At 48.2% G+C, this 19,265-nt stretch overlaps 1 protein-coding gene across 1 annotated transcript in view; it reads left to right on the plus strand.

Moving 5' to 3' along the window:
* CHN2 (chimerin 2) overlaps window positions 1-16,484 on the plus strand; it is a 275,775-nt gene extending 259,291 nt beyond the window's left edge. The window contains exons 8-13 of the mRNA XM_062178946.1: window positions 116-200; window positions 3,686-3,859; window positions 7,499-7,576; window positions 10,247-10,384; window positions 12,082-12,187; window positions 14,736-16,484. Of these exons, the coding sequence (XP_062034930.1) occupies window positions 116-200; window positions 3,686-3,859; window positions 7,499-7,576; window positions 10,247-10,384; window positions 12,082-12,187; window positions 14,736-14,907 (753 nt within the window). The 3' untranslated portion in view covers window positions 14,908-16,484. The remainder of the gene's footprint in view (window positions 1-115; window positions 201-3,685; window positions 3,860-7,498; window positions 7,577-10,246; window positions 10,385-12,081; window positions 12,188-14,735) is intronic.
* Window positions 16,485-19,265: the final 2,781 nt, after the last annotated feature.

Below are 19,265 nucleotides of genomic sequence, written 5' to 3' on the forward strand. Positions count from 1 at the left end.
TCATTCCTCCTATGCCTGTCTTTGTTCTGTAACTGCCTCCATGTGTTTCATGTCCAAGGCCACTTGCCTCCAGGTCACCGAATCCTCTGACAGCCTCCTTCTGTTTGGATCACAGGTGCACACTTTCCGAGGCCCACACTGGTGTGAATACTGTGCCAACTTCATGTGGGGGCTCATTGCCCAGGGGGTCCGGTGCTCAGGTAAGTATGAAACTTTCTTAAAAAACAAGAAGACATTTATTTGAAAGGCAGAGCCACAGAGAGACAGAGGCAGAGAGAGAGGTCTTCCATCTGCTGGTTCACTCCCCAAATGGCTGCAGCAGCCAGAGCTGGGCTGGGCTGGAGCCAGTAGTTTCTTCCTGGTCTCTTACGTGGGCACAGGGGCCCAAGGACTCCGGCTACCCTCCAGTGCCTTCCCAGGCCACAGCAGAAAGCTCGATTGGAAGTGGCGCCACTAGGACTTGAGCTGGCGCCCATATGGGATGCCAGTACCACAAGTGGTGGCCTTACCCATTATGCCACAGTGCCAGCTCCAGAATGGAGCTTTCGTTTTCCTTTTCCAATTATGTAAAGTACCGTCGTGCTGAGCCGGAGGACGTCTATATAGAGCTGGGAGATATGCCTAGACTGGTTCAGTAGTGGTCCCAGAGGGCTCCAGGCCTCTTGGAGCTCAATAGGGAGACTGTTCTATGAGTTTCCAGGAATGAAGAAGAATATATCACATGTATACAAGGAAAGGAAAAAAGAAGCAAGCAAATATATTTCCATAAGCATCAAACCTGCCTCCCAAAACAGGCAGTGGTCCTCAAAAGGAAAAATCAATTCCACTGGAATTGCATAGACAGAAAAGCCATGCTTCTCTCCAACGCTGTCTTAAAATAAATGTAATGATACTGGTGATGAGAATTTACTACCTGGACCACACACTTACTACTTACACTTAGCCTCACAACCAAACCTGGGGGATGATACCACAGTCCTTCTTAAACATAAGAGGAAACGGGAACTGAGAGGTCACTGTGAATTGCCCTTGGCCACCAAGTAAGTGGTGGACATTGATTCAAAAGCAGATGGACTGCAGGGCCCAAGCCCAGCCTACTTCTGCCATCGGATTGGCACTGAGACCACAAACCTTAGTTCTAGTATTTTCAAAGTAGTTTGAACCCCAGACATCTTCTCACCTAGAGTTAGATGCACACACCATGGCTATGTTACGATACATCCAACAGGGAGCAGTGCTGTGGTGCAGATTAATCCTCCACCTGCAGCGCCGGCATCCCATATGGGCACCGGTTCTAGTCCTGGCTGCTGCACTTCTGATCCAGCTCTCTGCTATGGCCTGGGAAAGCAGTAGAGGATGGCCCAAGTCCTTGGGCTCCTGCCTCTACATGGGAGACCTAGAAGCTCCTGGCTCTTGACTACGGATCAGCCCAGCCTGGCCGTTGTAACCATATGGGGAGTGAGCCAGCAGGTGGAATACCTCTTTCTCTCTGCCTCTGCCTCTCTGTAATGCTGTATCCAACAAAGGATAAAGCGTTGCCAGGTGTGTGTGTGACCTGGCTCCCTGCTCCATGCCAATAGCCTTTTTCTGGAACGCAGTTGTGCTGGGGGGAGAGCAGCCCTCTGTGACACTGACAGGGTCCGCCTGCCCCATGACTGGTTCCTCCTTGCTGGGGTGGGACTGTAAAACATAATTCTATGACTCATTTAAAATGAGCCATCAGCACTATGTCGAGGTGGTGGATCTCCTCTGCCATATTGGCAGCTTTGGTCACAGGATCATGCAACCTTGAACCACCGCTGTGCCTAGAAGGGGCTTCTACAGGTACAACAGTCACTGGTATCAGCACCTAGGCAGTTCAGGTAGTTCTCACGTGGCCTGGAGAACTCTGCCTTCCCTCAACCCAGGTCCAAGATGCAAGTGGTAAACCCGAGTTCAAGATGTGAGCTCCAAGACCTGAGCTCAAACGCCACCCCCCCCCCCGAAATGGGCAGGTTCCCCAAGTAACACAGAAGACTGACAAAGCATCTCAGGGTTCGACCACTGAACAAAAGTGGTAGAATATCTGCGTTACTCATTAATTTGGCCTGTCCACAGGTTATACTACCAAAAATATCCCTAATTGTTGGTATTATCCAATTTCAGCAGGAAATTGGTCCAAAGTCAATATTATGAGAACAAAACCTGGACTTCACATTCGCTATGATCAGCAGCTTTCTCTGGGATGAAAAGCCTTGGGGATTTTTTTTCTACTTCTGTTTTTATAATCAAAATAAGACACAGTCTAAGTCTACATTGTTAGTATTCTCCAATGGCTACTCTTTTTCCTTGGACTTCATCTGCGTAGCAGAAAAGCTGAAAACTGGTCATTATAGGTTAAGAAGAATCATCATTGCCTCTCAGCTTTCCATAATGTTAAATTTTTAAACCAGGTTTTTATTTGTATCATAATGGAGCTCTATTAATTTGTAAAAAAATATTTGGTACACAGTATAAAATATCTTAATGAACTCTACATCAGTTCACTGTTGCGTCAGACCTTAAAATGAAATTTGTAAGAAAATGAAAAATAGGATTGTCGTTTGACCCAGCAACTGGAAAATTACCCAGAAGAACTGAAAGCAGGCTCTTGAACAGACACTTGGACACTGGCTCAGCAATATTATTCACAGTAGCCAAAAGGTGGAAGTGACCAAAGTGTCCATGCATGGAAGGATGGCTAAACAACATGTAGTATAAACATGTAACGGGGTATTACTCATCCTAAAGAATGTGGGGGTGGGGGTGGGGGGGGAGAGAATGTTATTCTTTGTGTGTAGAAGGCAATAGTATAAGACACTTTGAGTAGACACTGATACACCAACTTTGAACAACTTAAGCATTAAATTTTTATTTTCCAGAATGTAGACTCTGGCTTTTTATTGTCAGGGAAATTCCATCAGTGGATACCAACTGCTAACAAGGCTTTTAATGTGTTCAGTGAACTTAAAAGCACCTTTTCAGCTTTGGATCTTGATATGAGCTTTATAAATAATTACTCTAATCATCATATTACACGGCATTGTTATAAATGATAAACTCTCAATTACTCCCACTGGGCTACAGTTAGACAGGATTTCCATTTCCAGGTGTCAGAATGCGGCAGGTAGAAATAAATAAAAATGGCCTGGCCACAGGAGGAAGGGCCTGGAAAGTAGGGACCTCCTCTCCAGAAAGATGCCAACAGTCGTGAGCTCCTCAAACCAACGAGTAGAGATTCTACAGAGAGACCAGCTTTCTCCTCCACATCAGGGACTTCCAGGAAACAACCTGGCAGGAGTCCTAGGTGCCGCTGGTGAGCTGTGACCTGACCTGGGAACCCAAACCCCAAAAAGCCCACTTGTGTACGCAGAGTTCCAGCCCAGAGAGAGAGATCACATCCAAACACCCTAAGCACCTAAACGAGCTCAGTGAGGGCTTCTGCTCCTCGGGCCCCGCCCAGGAAACCGGTCGCACGTGAGGGTGCAGTGGGTAAAAATGACTCTCATATTCATCTTGCAGACAGCAGCACCTGTCCTGGGGTGGCTGTTCCGGAAAGACACGGCAGGTTCTTGGGTGGTGGTATTCTTATTTTTGGCAGTGTATAATTTGTGCTGGGCTCTTGACAGAAGTCCGGGCATGGCTAACGCGACTCCTTCGTTTGCAGACTGTGGCCTGAATGTGCACAAGCAGTGCTCCAAGCATGTGCCCAACGACTGCCAGCCCGACCTCAAGAGGATCAAGAAGGTGTACTGTTGTGACCTGACCACACTCGTGAAGGCCCACAACACACAGAGACCCATGGTGGTGGATATGTGCATCCGGGAGATTGAAGCGAGAGGTTTGGAAAATGCTCTGTTAATTTTTCCTGTTGTCAAGGAAACTGGCTCCACTACTTTTGTTGGGAAAATGGTCCCAACCAATGGTATCAATTTCCATTTCCTAGTAAAACCACATGTGTATGGGCTCAACAGATGTTTCCTGAGCATTTACTATGTCTTATACATTGAGAAATCCATACTACTGTGTGGGCAGTCAGAGGAGCAAATAAATACACGTGCATGCCCATATTCAAAACATCATGGATTCACAAAGGAAGATACTGTAATCGTATTTGAGGACAATTAAGAAAGAGTTCTGGCAGAAGTGAGGTTGGAATTGGATATTGAGAAGTGCTCCTGGGAATGGGCAGTTGGCCTGGTGGCTAAGACGCCAGAGAGGATGCTCAGGCCTCACGTCAGAGGGCCTGGGTTTCACTGCTGGGTCTGGCTCTGGCCTCTAACTTCTGCTAATGCTAACTTTCTAACTGCTAATGCAGACCCTTGGAGGCAGTGGTAATGGGTTCCTGCCACCTGCCTGGGAGACTTGCTTATGTTCCCAGGTCCTGGTTTCTGCCTGACCCCACCCCAGAGGAGTGAGCTAGCAGATAACACTCTCATTCATTCTTTCTCCCTCCCTCACTTCTTCCTCCTTCCCCCTCAAATAATTTTCACTGTTTCCATTTAATAGAAATATTATTGATCATTGCACCAGCTACCATATAAAAGTTCACTCCTAATTTTGTTCTGCTTATTTCAAAAGTGAGCTTAAAATGTTTCAAAAATCTATTTGGGGCTGGTGCTATGGCATAGTGGGCTGAGGCCTCCACCTGTGGCGCCAGTATCTCATGTGGACGCCGCTTCAAGTCCCGACAACTCCTCTTCCCATCCAGCTCTCTGCTATGGTCTGGGAAACCAGTAGAGGATGCCCCAAGCGCTTGGGCATCTGTGCTCACATGGGAGACCTGGAAGAAGATCCTGGCTTTGGATCGGCCCAGCTCCAGCTGCTGCGGCCGTTTGGGGAGTGTACCAGTGATGGAAGACCTTTCTCTCTGTCTCGCCCTCCCTCTATCTGTAACTCTACCTCTCAAATACATAAATTTTAAAAATCTATTTAATAAAATTATCAAGGAGGCGAGAAAGATAAACATTTCAAAAAAAGCAAGCTTCTTTACCTTATGTGTGGGCCATCTGTCCTTTGTGCTTTGCTAGGCGCTGTTTAGTATCGCAGTGCTCAGTGGTGTCACAGACTGGGTCTCCATGAGGAGAACTGGGATTGCTGGATGGGGCTTGGATACCTGGACCATGTATAAAGCCTTCCAAACGCCTTAGTGATATTGGCCATGTATTATATTCTGCTACACTGGGTACCCATTACTGGATCCAAATTGGCTAAAGACATTCTACAGGTATCCATTGGCCAACTTGCCCATTTGTTCCAAAACAAAACAAAAGGCTATTGTAGCTTGTCATCCCAAGCCTTCTAGAGATAGGAAATTATTTCCTTTCTCTTTCAGGAGGAAAGCCATAGCTATTCTGTTTCTTGAGGGCTTGCTTGTTTAGTATCAGATACTAAGAACTGCCTCTTCCCTTGTTGTTGCTATGGCTAGCAGAGCTCAGTGTGACTGCATTGGTCTCTGGTGAAGGTGTGCACGGAAGGGCTGAGCTGAGCCAAAGGATGAGGGGGAGGGCAGCTCTGGAAGAGTGGCAACAACAAGTGACCCTGGGTCCCATGGTTTAAGGGGGCCCTTCCATTTGGGGTCAGATCATCCAGATCTTCAGAGCCTGTAGCCAGAGCCAAGGACATGAGCTATGCTTCTCTGGAGAAACTGGGATTCTGCTGGTGCTTCAGGCAAAGCTATACCACACGGGACATGCAGAGACACCGTCTATGAAGAGCATATCACTAAGCATTCCTCATACAAGGGCTACAGGGGCACCGATCAGGAACTGATGCCAAGGGGATTGCAACAGAGGGATTGGGGCCATAGGTGCTGGGGGCCTGGGTGGCCAAGCTGAATCCAACAGTTGCCTTTGGAAGGAATTCACAGGATGCATCCCCAGCTGCACGGGCACCACTGCCAACATCTCACATGGACTCCTGTCCTTAAAAAATTCCTTACTGCTCTCCTCAGGCTCACTGTGTCTGCATGATACCATAGAATGAAAAGGTCGTGAACTTGAGATTAGATTCCCGGCCCCATCTCTTACTGGCTCTAGCAAGACCTTGGGCAAGCTGCTTACTCCATATTTTTAAGATTTACTTGAAAGGCAGAGTTACAGAGACACAGGGAGAAAGAGCTCTTCCATCTGCTGGTTTACTCCCCAAAGGATTGCAATGGCCAGGGCTGGGCCAGGTTGAAGCCAGAAGCTTCATCCAAGTCTCCTACATGAGTGCAGGAGCCCAAGTTCTTGGATCATCTTCTGCCGCTTTCCCAGGTGCATTAGCAGGGAGCTGGATTGAAAGCAGAGTAGCTGGGACTTGAATCAGCACTCATATATGAGATGCTGGCATCACTGGCAGTACCTTAATCTGCTATGCCACAAAACTGGTCCCTCTTTACTCCATTTGAGTGTCTATTTCCCCAACCATAAAGTGAACTGATCAATTGCTCCTCAGAAGATGGTTTAAGAATTAAAATAGGTTGACACAGATAAAGGACCTAGTACAGTGCTCAACACACAGGAGTCAACCTGTGCCATTTCTTTTGTTTTCTTGGAATGATTACCTTCCCTAACTCCACTTCCGTATCTGACTGTGTAACGCAGACTTTATGTGTCGGTGCTGTCTCAGAGACCCTGAATGATAGTGCCTTCGACAAGATGGAAATCTGCTTCTCTCTGCAGTAGGGCACGGGGCTGATCGAATGGATTCCATGGCAGAACCCAGGCCCGAGTGCTGCCCACTGCATGATCCCACCTGCAGGCCCATGCCCACCAACAGGAAGGGGGAAGGGAGTGCTCTTGCCCTTCAGAGCCACAGTCCAAAAGCTGTTCACATCTCTTCTGCTCTCTTCACATTGCCCAGACTTCAGACCTGGCTCTAAGAATCAAAGGCTCCGTACAACCGGAAAATGGAAGATAAACTATTAGGAGGGGAACTGACAGATTCAGTTCCTCTGATGAACTCCAACCCCATCCCTTTGGACTTCCCCTCGATACAGGCGCCCCCTTCTACCAGGGTTGGCCGTCCCCAATTCTCCCATAAGCCACCATGTCCTCACCTGTGTGGCAGCACCTGTCCCAGCTATACTGAGATGAACAGTGGGACACACAGGTATCACTGGTGGGCCAAGGCCCACTGACCAGCAGTGGCAACCTGGGTAAGTGGTACTCAGAAGAGTTGAGATCGACTAGCAGCATCTACCCTGGTCACAGGAGAGAGGAGGGACTGTATCAATGCCATGTGCTCTTGTCTGATGCAGAGGATCTCCAATGGGCAAAGACACACTTGATCGATTCTTTCCAGATGAAGCAGCAGGGATGTAAGTTACTTACGAGGAATCTGACATAGCATACTATACTGCCGCAATTTCCTTATCTTCTGACAGGACACAGTATAGATATGAAACTAGAGTCCATGTACAAATATTTGGGGAAGCGGAAGTTCATATCCCCCCAACACCTACTTACCTACCTATCTACCCCTCTCTCTCTCTCAGGGTTAAAGTCTGAAGGAATTTACAGAGTCTCCGGGTTCACTGAGCACATCGAGGATGTCAAGATGGCGTTTGACAGAGGTAAGCTGTGCTTCCAGTGCCGTCTGTCTGTCTTGCCCTTGGCAACTGCTCCGTTGGAACCAGGTTTCATTCACGGTAGAAATGGGGTTTCAGAAACGCTGAGAGCTGTTTTCCAGGGAGCTGAGGAGGGATGGTTTAAAAATCTCACAGGTGCAAGCATTTGGTGTTGGTAAGCCTGCATCCCAAGTCAGAGCGCCTGGGCTCAAGTCCCAGGTCTGCTTCTGATCCAGCTTCCTACTCATGCTCTCTCTGGGAGGCAGCAGGTAATGGCTCAGGTAGTCAGGTCCTTGGCACCCACATGGGAAAGCCAGATTGAGTTCCAGGCTCTCATCCTTGGCCTGGCCTGGCCCTGGCTCTCGGGGGCATTTGGCGAGTGAATCAGTTGATGGAAGCTCTGTCTACATATCTCTGTGTGCATGTGTGTATGTGTGTATCTTTCATTAGTAAATTGTTTTAACAGTCTTACAGTTGCTTTCGGAGGTGGGGGGGTGCTTAGTTAGAAGCTAAACACACAGCACCAATGCACCCCCCTGCACCATCCCTCATCTCAGGACCCTGTTGGGGACTCTTCGCCCAGAGCTCCGAGGAGCGGAGCAGAGTGGAGAGGGCAGCCCCAGGGCTACAGCAGGGGAAGCCGATGGAAGTGCAGGAGGTTGCTCCTTTGTTCTTTACGGTTCTGACAGATGTCCCCTTGGACACTGTATCTCTTAGGTCAGCTATCACAGCCAACCTGGGAACTCGTAACGCAGATCACCAGGGCCCCCCATGAGAATGCATCCACAAAGCTCCACGAGTCCAAGAATCTGCATTTCTAACGGACATTCCAATCCATTCTGGTGCAGCCAGTCAAGTGAGGGAACCCCTCACCTAACGCGACCCTCCCCATCTGTTCAGGCTTGCCTTCCGCTCCCCCCTGTTGTGCTTGACACCCCCGCGGTCCTGGTGCGCACCTCAGCTCGCAGAGTTCTGAGCACCTGCACTGTGTTCACACTTCAGCGTAGCAAAGGCCTTATAATCAGGGGTTGGATCAATTCTTTGCTCTTTCATGAAGCCTTCTTCATTGCCCAAAGCTGACCTAAGAGCTCTTTTCCTATGTCTTCTGGGTATTTTACCTGCCTCCAGCATAGCAATCTCTCCACATACCTTGTAACTATTGAATTGCATGCTAATTCGCCACCTAACCAGAATTACTGGCAGACAATAGCTCTACTTTGATTCACTAGGACTTTACCCATGCTTGGCACCTGGTATGTTTTCAACAAATGCTTGCAAAATATGTAAACATTGGGATCCACATAGCCTAGCTACTTTGCTTTTACTGTTCTCTGTACATAAGCAGCTGGTTTTTTGTTTTGTTTTGTTTTTTTGTTTTTTTGTATCACCAGATCCAAAGTTGCTGAGGTGTCTGTTCTAATTCTCCATGCAGTAGATGCTTGTAACCCATATGTGGCTGAAATTTTTTTTAACCAAAGAGTTTCATAGTCTGTGATAGCTCAGTGGGACTGGTATTTGCTAATGATAAAACCATCAAATAATGTCTTGAGAATGATTGTTAAAATGTTAAGACCTGGGCCAGCACTGCGGCTCAATAGGCTAATCCTCCGCCTTGCGGCGCCGGCACACCGGGTTCTAGTCCCGGTCGGGGCACTGGATTCTGTCCCGGTTGCCCCTTTTCCAGTGCAGTGCGCCGGCCGCAGCGGCCATTGGAGGGTGAACCAATGGCAAAAGGAAGACCTTTCTCTCTGTCTCTCTCTCTCTCACTGTCCACTCTGTCAAAAAATAAAAAATAATAAAAAAAAAATGTTAAGACCTCTAGCATCACTGTAGGTAGGGCAAGGGTGAACTTTCCCAGATTCAAGCCATAGGGGTTGTGGGGGAGGGAGGGAGTGCTGTGACAATAGCAACTGAAGATGTTTAGCAATTGTTCTGTGTTCCTGACCTTCCAATTCCAATCTGAGAACACCTTAGAGCTTCTCCATGCTTTCTTATTTAAATCAGATGGTTCTTCTGTGTGAACCTTTGTGTCTACCTACAAATTGCTGGGCTGAGTTCTGGGTTTTTTTTTTTAAGATTTTTTATTTATTTATTTATTTGATAGGTAGAGTTACAGACAGTGAAAGAGACAGAGAGAAAGGTCTTCCTTCCGTTGGTTCACTCCCCAAATGGCCACTACGGCCGGCACGCTGTGCTGATCCGAAGCCAGGAGCCAGGTGCTTCTCCTTGTCTCCCATGCGGGTGCAGGGGCCCAAGCACTTGGGCCACCCTCCACTGCACTCCCGGGCCACAGCAGAGAGCTGGACTAGAAGAGGAGCAACCGGGACTAGAATCCGGTGCCCATATGGGATGCCAGGCGGAGGATTAACCAAATGAGCCACGGCACCAGCCTCTCTAGGCTGAGTTTCTATTTAACAGGTTAGCAGGGGCTTGGACCCAAAAAACTATTAAAGTCTACTTCCTTAGCCTTGGGCTGCACGGTACCCGCACACCCTGACCTCACTCTCAGCAAACTCCTTTTCATTACATCTCCATGGAATCAGAAGTCAAAACAGTGAGCCGAGATTGTCAGAGAGCAGTCGTTGTGAGGTCTTATCCCCCCCTCCCTTCTTGTGCACGCTTTAACTTGGTGAAGTAAGGTCCTAATTTGAACTTGGGTCGCTGATTGTTTTTCAGATGGAGAAAAGGCGGACATATCTGCCAACATCTACCCAGACATCAACATCATCACTGGAGCCCTGAAACTCTACTTCCGAGACCTGCCCATCCCTGTCATCACATATGACACCTACTCCAAATTCATAGAGGCAGCAAGTAAGTGTGCAAAACCAGCTGTTTGTTTGGACCACACTCTCCAGCACAGTGCTTTCAGTTTCAAGGCAATTAGAACTCCATTCTCTTTCATTCTTGCATGAACGCGAGTGCCGCCGAGTGAGGACACAACAGCACCGTTAATAGAAAGCCAGCCGTGGTTCCCCAGCTGGGCTGAACCAGTACTAAGCCAACTCTGCTGGGCGGATGCGGGGTGTCAGGCACTGCTGGTTCCCCCTCCCCCTCCTTGTTCCTTGTGTGCCAGGAACCAGCACAGTTGGGTCTATTTTATTCTGTGTTGAAAGCGTGAATATTTTGGTAGCCAGAAAAAAATTTATTTAAGATTGATTTATTTATGTGAAAGGCAGAGGCTTAGGAACAGACAAGAGTAAGGAATGGGAGATTCAGATGCATGACACAGAAGTCAAGCCCACTTTGAGGAAGTCTTTTTGTTTTAGAGGTTTCTTAATCTTTAATCTTGTGCTGTTAAATATAGTAATGAGTTGTCTGAAGGGTAGGTACGAGGGCCGGCTGGCAATATTATAAGGTGCACTTTCTGGAGGAGCTGAGGCCCTGCTCCCTCGTAAGAACATTTCTTCCTGTGTCCAGAGCAGAGAAGGTTCTAGAAGCTAGGTACCCTCCACCCTAAGAGGAATGATAGGAGGGCTTTCTTTGAATGGCTGCCAGTATTAATCAGAGACCCAAAAACCAGAAGCATGCATTCTTCCTCCCATTGTTAATTTTCCCAGTATCTACTTCCTAACCAGGGCTTGCACCGAGGTCAGCCCTGCCAGCAGTTGGGTGAGAAGTGCCATTAGTGCAGGCTGTGCTGGCTGACTCATCTGCCAATGTCCTTGCATTGCAAAATACATTTGGCTGTGGAAGGCTGCCAGGCAAAGACTTACTAGGCAACTTCAAGGACACACTACCATAAGTGGTGTAGTCCGGATTAAAGCTGTGACAGTGAGATTTCTATCAAATCCAGTCCAAAAGAAGGGTGAAGCACAGAGCATGAGCGTGCCCCAAGACTGTAAGCATTCTACTGGACTGGTGCTTCCCAGAAAACAAGACAATGTCCACCCTCCAGCACCCACATCACAACATCCACTAAGCATGTGATGCTTGGCCTCAGACTGTTTATGGAATGAGGCAGTACAAGAACAAACTCATTAAGTGCAACAGCACCTGCATTCAATGAACTTATTAGAACTCTCGAAACACCTGAGGCAACTGTTTATAAAGAGATAAGGCTTCTTTGGCTCAGAGTTTTGTAGGTTCAAATCCAAAGATTGGGTAACCCCATTGGTTGGGCCTCTGGTGAGGGTGGTGGGTAGTGATGGTAGAGTGGGTAAGTTGGAAGGATCCCTTGGTGAGCCAGAGAGAGAGGGAAGGAGGGAGCGACGAGAGACTGAGGCCAAACTCAAGCTTTTACAACAACCTTCTCATGAGAACAACCTTCAAGGACATGTCCCCCAGTGTCTCAATGACTCTAGGCCCCACCTCCTCAAGCCTCTACCACCCTCCAACAGCACCACCCTTGGAATACCAAGTCATTAACACATGGACCCTTGGGGGACAGCCAAACTCTATGGAACCGTAGCCACCCTCCTGCTTTGTTGCTAGAGCAGACCTCTCGTTACTTCTCGGAAAGCATGAGTGTCGCCAGGCTGTGCTGACCTCCCTTGTGTTCATCTTCCCAGAAATCTCCAGTGCAGATGAGAGGCTGGAAGCCGTCCACGAAGTGCTGATGCTGCTGCCTCCTGCCCACTACGAGACCCTGCGATACCTGATGATCCACCTCAAGAAGTAAGCTCAGGCCTCAGCCACACGCCCTGTCCTGGCCCCGGGGGCGGGCACCCCGTTAGGGAAGCATGCAGCCTTCCTCCCTCGCACACTGAATGGGCAGACACTCCACTCCTTTACAGAGAACTATCCTGCCTTGTCAGGGCCAGCCTGGTCAGAACAGCTAGAGCTCTCTCTCCACGCCACGAGTGACCCCACACTTTCCATGTACAGTCCCTGATACACAGGAAATTGCAGAAACTTAGGGAGATCAAATTGCTGATCTCAAGAGGTGAGGCCAGGATGGAAACCCAGACAGACTCATCCAGAGCTCATACTCTGTCTACACTGCTAACCATGTGTCTACACTGCCTCTCTACATTTTCCTCCAAGACAAGCGCTGCACTCTGTAGTTGTTCATCCTTTTGCTGTCCCACCCCAGTCTTGGATTCCCTGCCTCCTCGGAGAGTGCATTCCCAAGCCCACCTCTTGTGTTTCTGGATGTATGAATTTTCTGTCACCAAGTTACAAACTGCCCATAACTTAGTGACTTAAAACAATAAGCATTTATTATCTCATACCCTCCGTGAGCCAGGAATATGGATGTAGCTTAACTAGCTGCCTCTGGCTCAGGGTTGATAATGCAACTGCAGTGAAACTATGTGCCAGCCTCCGAGGCCATCGCCAGGCTCAATGGGGCAGCACCTGCTTCCAAGTTCCCTGCTGTGGCCACGGGCAGGATGCAATGCCTCAGAGACTACGGGACTGAAGACATCACACCCTCAGTTCCTGGCCTTGTGGTCATTCCCACTCACTAAATAGCAACAGAGCTCCCCCCAGCGCAAGCAAGGAAGAGTGCCTAAGACAAACACAGCCTTTCTCTAACTTCATCTCGGCAGGGACATGCCATTGCTTTTGCCACTTTCGTTGGTTAGAATAAGCAAGTCACTGGGTCCAGTCCCTCCTCCAGGGGCAGGGACTGCACAGGGAATGAATTTCGGGGGGCAGAGGTCATTGAGGCCACCTGCCTGCCACACAGGGGGACTGTGCGTTGAACGTGTGGGCCATTAGGGTGTTTGCAGGACACTGGGGCCTCCGGATCCAGACTCCTCTCTATAACCCTTGTGTCTCGTTCCTGTACTGCTCATATACACTGAGGCTGCCTGGTTGGCCTCTGAAATGTTGGGGGGATCACATCTGTGGGCTTCATGATGTTTTTGGAAGACCCATGGTGAGAGAGCCATTCTTAGATAAAGTGCAAATCGCAATTCACAAGTCCATTCCGTAAGTGAAAGGAAGCACATTGCAAGCACTATAGAAACCCTAGCTACGGAAGTTGTTCTCTCTCTGCCTTTTAAGAACTACAAATGCTGTCACCCAGATTCAGGATCAGAGGTGGTAACAGGCAGCTCTTAGTCCCATTTTCATACATGTGATGAATAGAAAAGAACGAGTGACTTTTGAGATAAGTAGTTGACTAGTGGTGTCAGGCCTGGTTTTATTTCCCTTACGGTGATCAACATCCAGTTGTTACAGTTTGGAGGACAAAGTACGACGCTCGGGAAAAATGCTGACACTTCCCAGCTGGATTTTCAGTGCCGATGACTGCGTGTTTCCCGCGGTGGGCCTGCCGGCCGCCTTGCTGGGTCAGATGCGGCACTTGAGTGCACAGGGAGAGCCGGAAGTATGCCCTCTGCTCCCTGCTCAGCTCTGCAGTGTGAAAATGGTGCAAACTGGCCTGACCTTCCCGAAGTAACACGGCACGTCTGATCCTAATAAGCCCTAAGGAAACAGGGATGGCCTTCTGTGCAAAACCTCAATACATTTTAATTATTTTGTCTTCAGATATCTTACCCTCTTTCAGGGCTTACGAACTATCTAAAGTTCTGAAATTCCTGAAATCCAGAATCTAGGAGATGGTTCCACTAGGCAATTATTAAACCAGTCTTAGAGTTTGAGTTGCATTCTTGAAGGCTCTACTGATCTTATCTGGGTGTTGAATTGATGACTCTTCAATTTCAACAATAATTACTGCTCCAGACCTCATCCTGCAGGGACTGGAAGTGATGCCCAACTGCCTTCCAGTGTGGCCACCTGCCAGCATTCCCCCGTCCCATGATGAGGGCCCGGCTCTTCCTACATTCCTGGCAGCCCATTCTGCCAGTAACCTTTCTCCCTTGGCACTGCTCCTGCTAGCACACAGGGAACCTGCCCTCAACGTCCACTGTCCAGAACACACAAGTGACAGGAGGAAAAACAGCTGGCCCCACAAGCCAGCAAATAATCTGCTGTCCCTTCAAACCAATATCCCCCAAATGATAGCTCCATACTTATGACATACTTATTAAGAAGTTAAAAAATTGGGTCCACATGCCCTTCACGGGATTCCTGTGCCAGAAATTTAGAAAGAAAAACAGATCAGAAAACTACCTTTAGAAAGAGAGCCTTCTGCCATTCCAATCCTCACTTCGCAGTTTCCCAGGCAAAGATGTTCCTGGGACTTAGGGACGTGCGCAGCATCTCAGTGTGTGCACGCACCCCCTTGACTCCCCCATGTGTGTCTGCTTCGCAGGGTCACCCTGAACGAGAAGGACAACTTTATGAACGCGGAAAACCTGGGGATCGTGTTCGGGCCCACGCTGATGAGGCCGCCCGAGGACAACACCCTCACCACCCTGCACGACATGCGGTACCAAAAGCTGATTGTGCAGATTTTGATAGAAAACGAAGATGTTCTGTTCTAAGCCATCAGGGACAGGAGCTCGAGGGGCCCCCGTCCCTTCTAAGTTGATTCAGCTAAAGGAATAAAAACATTTCTTGCACTTGATTTGTTTTTCAAACAAGTGACAGAATTTCCTGGGCCGCGGTGCACCGCGGAGTCGGGTGCTGTGTCTCATAGACGCGTCGTCTCCATGTGAGAACGAGGGTGAGGGTGGGAAAAGGCCCTCACCCTGGCTCTTTTGCCGTGCCTCGTGTGTATATCTGTTCTGCTGGAAGAGTGATTAATAAATCTTTAACTTATTAAAAAAAGGAACAATGTAGACCTTGAAACTTCAGTCTTAGTAATAAAAGGGAATTTAATTCTTAAAGGTACTTGATACAGTTATACATTTTCCACTTTCAAAAAGAAGACAATGCTATATGTTAAATGTTAAATGAAACCTATATTGTAAAATGTATTTTTATTTTGGCTGCAAGAATGTTATTTTATTTTAGCAAATAGAACTCAATGCAGTGCATTGATGATTGCCCTGTGTTCCTTGTTCCCTGCATCCTTGCTGTGATGATAAAGTTGGTCCCGAATGCAGTATTATCTTGACATACCTCTGTCCTGATTAGTGCTCTCCGTAAAATTCCACCTGCCGCGTGTATCCCTGCTTCTGATAGTTTTTGCTTCACGAGCACTGGCATCCGGCTCTCCTGCAGTATGTATTCATAGCCATTGTGGAATGGTCTGAAATAGCCACAAATTGTCTTTCCATAAAACTCTGGTGAATTCCCAAAGTATGCTTGGAACCAGTCCTAGCCTCTCTGTGCCACCAGTGTGTGTCCCAGAACGTGCCGAACATGGTCATTTTACAGATGGTGACTGGAGGAAGTGGGGCACCTCTGGGCTGTGTAAAACTTGGCCCCTGTCTTCTTTCCTGTTTGGCTACACCCCCTGAAAGCGTCCATTAATGGAAGGTTGTATGTCTGTCACATGTCTGTATTGCTGAAAAGTCAATCTGCAGAACAATTCTTTCATTTTTGTTTTATAAACAAACCTATTTTTGAAAGAATGACAAAGACTGTTTGCTCCCCCTTGATAAAGCAGATGTGTAGGGGTCATAATTTGATCACCGTAGTTCCATCTGACTGGTTGCATCGTTTTTAGCGTGAGCCTTTTACCCCAAGATTTCTATATTTTGTAACATAGGTGAGATATTTAAAGACATCAAAAAGTGCAAATCTAGATTTTTTTTCTTAATCCATCTGCCATGTCTTTTCCTCTGATTGACATGATCCCTGTAAGTACTCGCCCACTGCTGTCTGGAGTGATCAGGAGAGCGCCTCCGTGTGTTCTCCGGGGCTGGAAGGAGCGCAGGACCCCTGGGGCCTGCAGATGGGGCCCCTGGCACACAGGGGTCACGCGGCTCAGCCTGGTCCCTGCTGCTCTCGTCCCGCCCAGCTGTACAGATTGGTTTGTTGTAGCTTATGTACTTCTTGACACTGTCAGAAATGATCTGGAAATGGTTTTATTTTGTGAAGTGAACAACACTTTGTAATTTATGATGGTGTAAATGGAAGGAAAGACGTTACATGTATTAAATTCTGCTGTCTACTACTGTGGAGTATGTACCGGGGAATCATGTCAGAGTGGCGGGGCGGGAGTCTTCAAGGTGCTGTTCCCAGAGAGAGCGAGCAGCTGACTTCCTATCATCACTGAAACAGAAAGCTCCCGCAGACATCCGCTGCAGCAGCGCCACCCCCCCACCCCACCCCCGGTCAACACCCCCTACCCCTGCCACTGCTATGAGGCCAACACGCCCATGCTCCACCCTCACATTCTGTAAGGCTGATGGGTAGATGCCCCCAGAGAGAGGGAAAGAGCTTAGAGTGGATCAGACGGGGCTGGCTGTGGGAAAGCAAGTTTGGAGCCAGGAGGCCCTGAGTTCGAATCCTTGGTCTGTCAGAGTTTGCTCATCTGAAAAATTAAGGATACCTTTCTAATTGTAATGTCTTTTTTAAAAAATGTGTTTTGTAATTGACCCATGGTTACTGTACATATTTATAAATACGGGGCACAGCTGGTTTTTCAATGCATGTATATGGTATATAATAACCAGAATAACTGCTTATCTAATCACCTCCGAGATACTGTACTGGGAACATTCCAAATCCTCTCTGGCTCTTTTGAAATATTCAGTTAATAGCTGCCAACCACTGTTACCCTGCTGTGCTACAGAGTATGAGAAGTTGTTACTCCCACTCAGCTGTACCCCTGGACCCCGTCCTCCTTCCTCCACTTCTTCTCCAACCCTCCCTCCCCATACCCTAGCCAGTCTCTGGCTTCTTAAATGAAATTATCAACCAAAGTCATCAGTAACCATTATTTCTCATTATCATTACTGCTCCAGGAGTGATGGAGAAGGGGAGAGCGTAGAATGTGGGAGCAGGGATGGATTCACCCAAGTCCAAGTCCAGGGACTACTAAGGGCTATAACGGGGCTGCATAATGCATAATGTGGTTCACCTGACTCGCTCTCTCAGCTGTGATTCCAACACATGATCCCCAGTGCCCTGCTCACCCACACCTGTCTCCCCTACCATCTGGCAGCCTGACCTGGCTCCCCTTCCCTGGCTTCAAACTCCTGCCATTGGAGAAACTCTAGCAGCTGGACCACCCAGGAGGCAGCACTGTGTTAGAAAGCCACCGTTCACCATCCATGGAGAGCTGGAGGAGGTGAGACAGGGCAAGGGAGGTAGGAGAAGACAGCCGTAAGGAGAAGCAAGACCCCTTTTCTTTCTCCTGTCCATGTCAGTGGTGTTTCTGGTGACTTGGTCTGGACAGCTTTGGGGGAGCTGGTGCAGCAGCCAAGGTTAACAGCCTATAGGAGCCAGGGACGGGGAAGATGAGGCCAAAGAGGGGTGGACACACACTGTACACTACACAGCTGATGCACTGCCTGGGCTGTCCTGACTCCAGCTGGGAACCCAAATCAGCTTACAAATGCCCAAACTCAGTTACAAATTTATATTTGTTATTTATTTTTATTTGACAGAGAGAAAGGTCTTCCTTCCACTAGTTCACCCCCCAGATAGCTGCTACGGCCAGAACTATGCCGATCAGGAGCCAGGAGCCAGGTGCCACCTTCTGGTCTCCCAAGCGGGTGCAGGGACCCAAGCACTTGGGCCATCCTCCACTTCCTTCCCGGGCCACAGTAGAGAGCCGGACTGGAAGAGGAGCAACCGGGACTAGAACCTGGTGTCCATATGGGATGCCAGGCAGAGGATTAACCAAGTGAGCCACGGTGCCAGCCCCTGTTGTTTTATTTTTAAAGTGCAACAGTTGGGGGCATAGCAGTTAAAGCTGCTGCCAGTGACACTGGCATCCCATATGGGGACCAGTTTGTCTCCTGGCTGCTCTGCTTCTGATCCAGCTCCCAGCTGATGACCTGGGAAAAGTAGCAGAAGATGGCCCAAAAGTTTGGGCCCCTGCACCCAGGTGGGAGACCTGGATGAAGCTCCTGGCTTCAGCCTGGTTCAGTTCTGACTATTGTGGCCATCTGGGAGGTGAACCAGCATGGTGATTCTCTCTTTCTCTCTCTCTCCTTCTCTCCTTCTCTCCCTGTTAACTCTTTCAGATAAATCAACAAATCTGCAAAAACAAAGTGCAACATTTGTTACTTCTCAACCAGTTTTTATCAAGCATTTACTAATCTCCAGACACTGAATACTTCGAACTTGGAGGCAAACATTAACCTCACTGGAAGAATTAAAAGGTCCAGTCTGCCTGGAGAGAGGAAGCTAGTTAAGCATTTTGGTCTCTAGCATAAGGAGAATGGAGCTACTAATTTTTCTTTAATAAACTTCTAAGTGTTCAATGCCTTTCTATTTCCTTACCCAACTGCCCCTAATGCTAACATCCGGTATAACCATCATTTATCAAAACTCAAAAACTGACATTAGCACTTGATTCTTAACATCCCTTCTGCCACATGAGGACTTAACACAAAGGCCCTGTCTGTGCAACAGGAAGCCCACACCAGACACTGCACCAGCACCTTGCACTTGGACATTCCAGCCTCCAGAACTGTAAGCAACAAATCTCTGTCGTTTATAAGCCACCCAGGCTATGGAAATTTATTGTAGCAGCCTGCATGCACTGAGACAGCCAGTGTCACCTTTATTTTTTTCCTAACTGAGCTGAGAACATTTTCTCACACTCAAGGGTCTCTCCTTCATTGTCTTCTGGCTGCTGTTGGTACAAAGTTCTAATCCAGTGCGTCACAAATCCTGCAGGTATGTATATGCCCATCTCCCACCAAAGGGGAAACCACTTGAGATCAGGTACCACAGTCCCAAGTGCACAGCTTCCACTGCATGGATCCCACGTAGTGCA

This window comes from Lepus europaeus, chromosome 20, assembly GCF_033115175.1.
Source record: "Lepus europaeus isolate LE1 chromosome 20, mLepTim1.pri, whole genome shotgun sequence".
Lineage (NCBI taxonomy): Eukaryota > Metazoa > Chordata > Mammalia > Lagomorpha > Leporidae > Lepus > Lepus europaeus.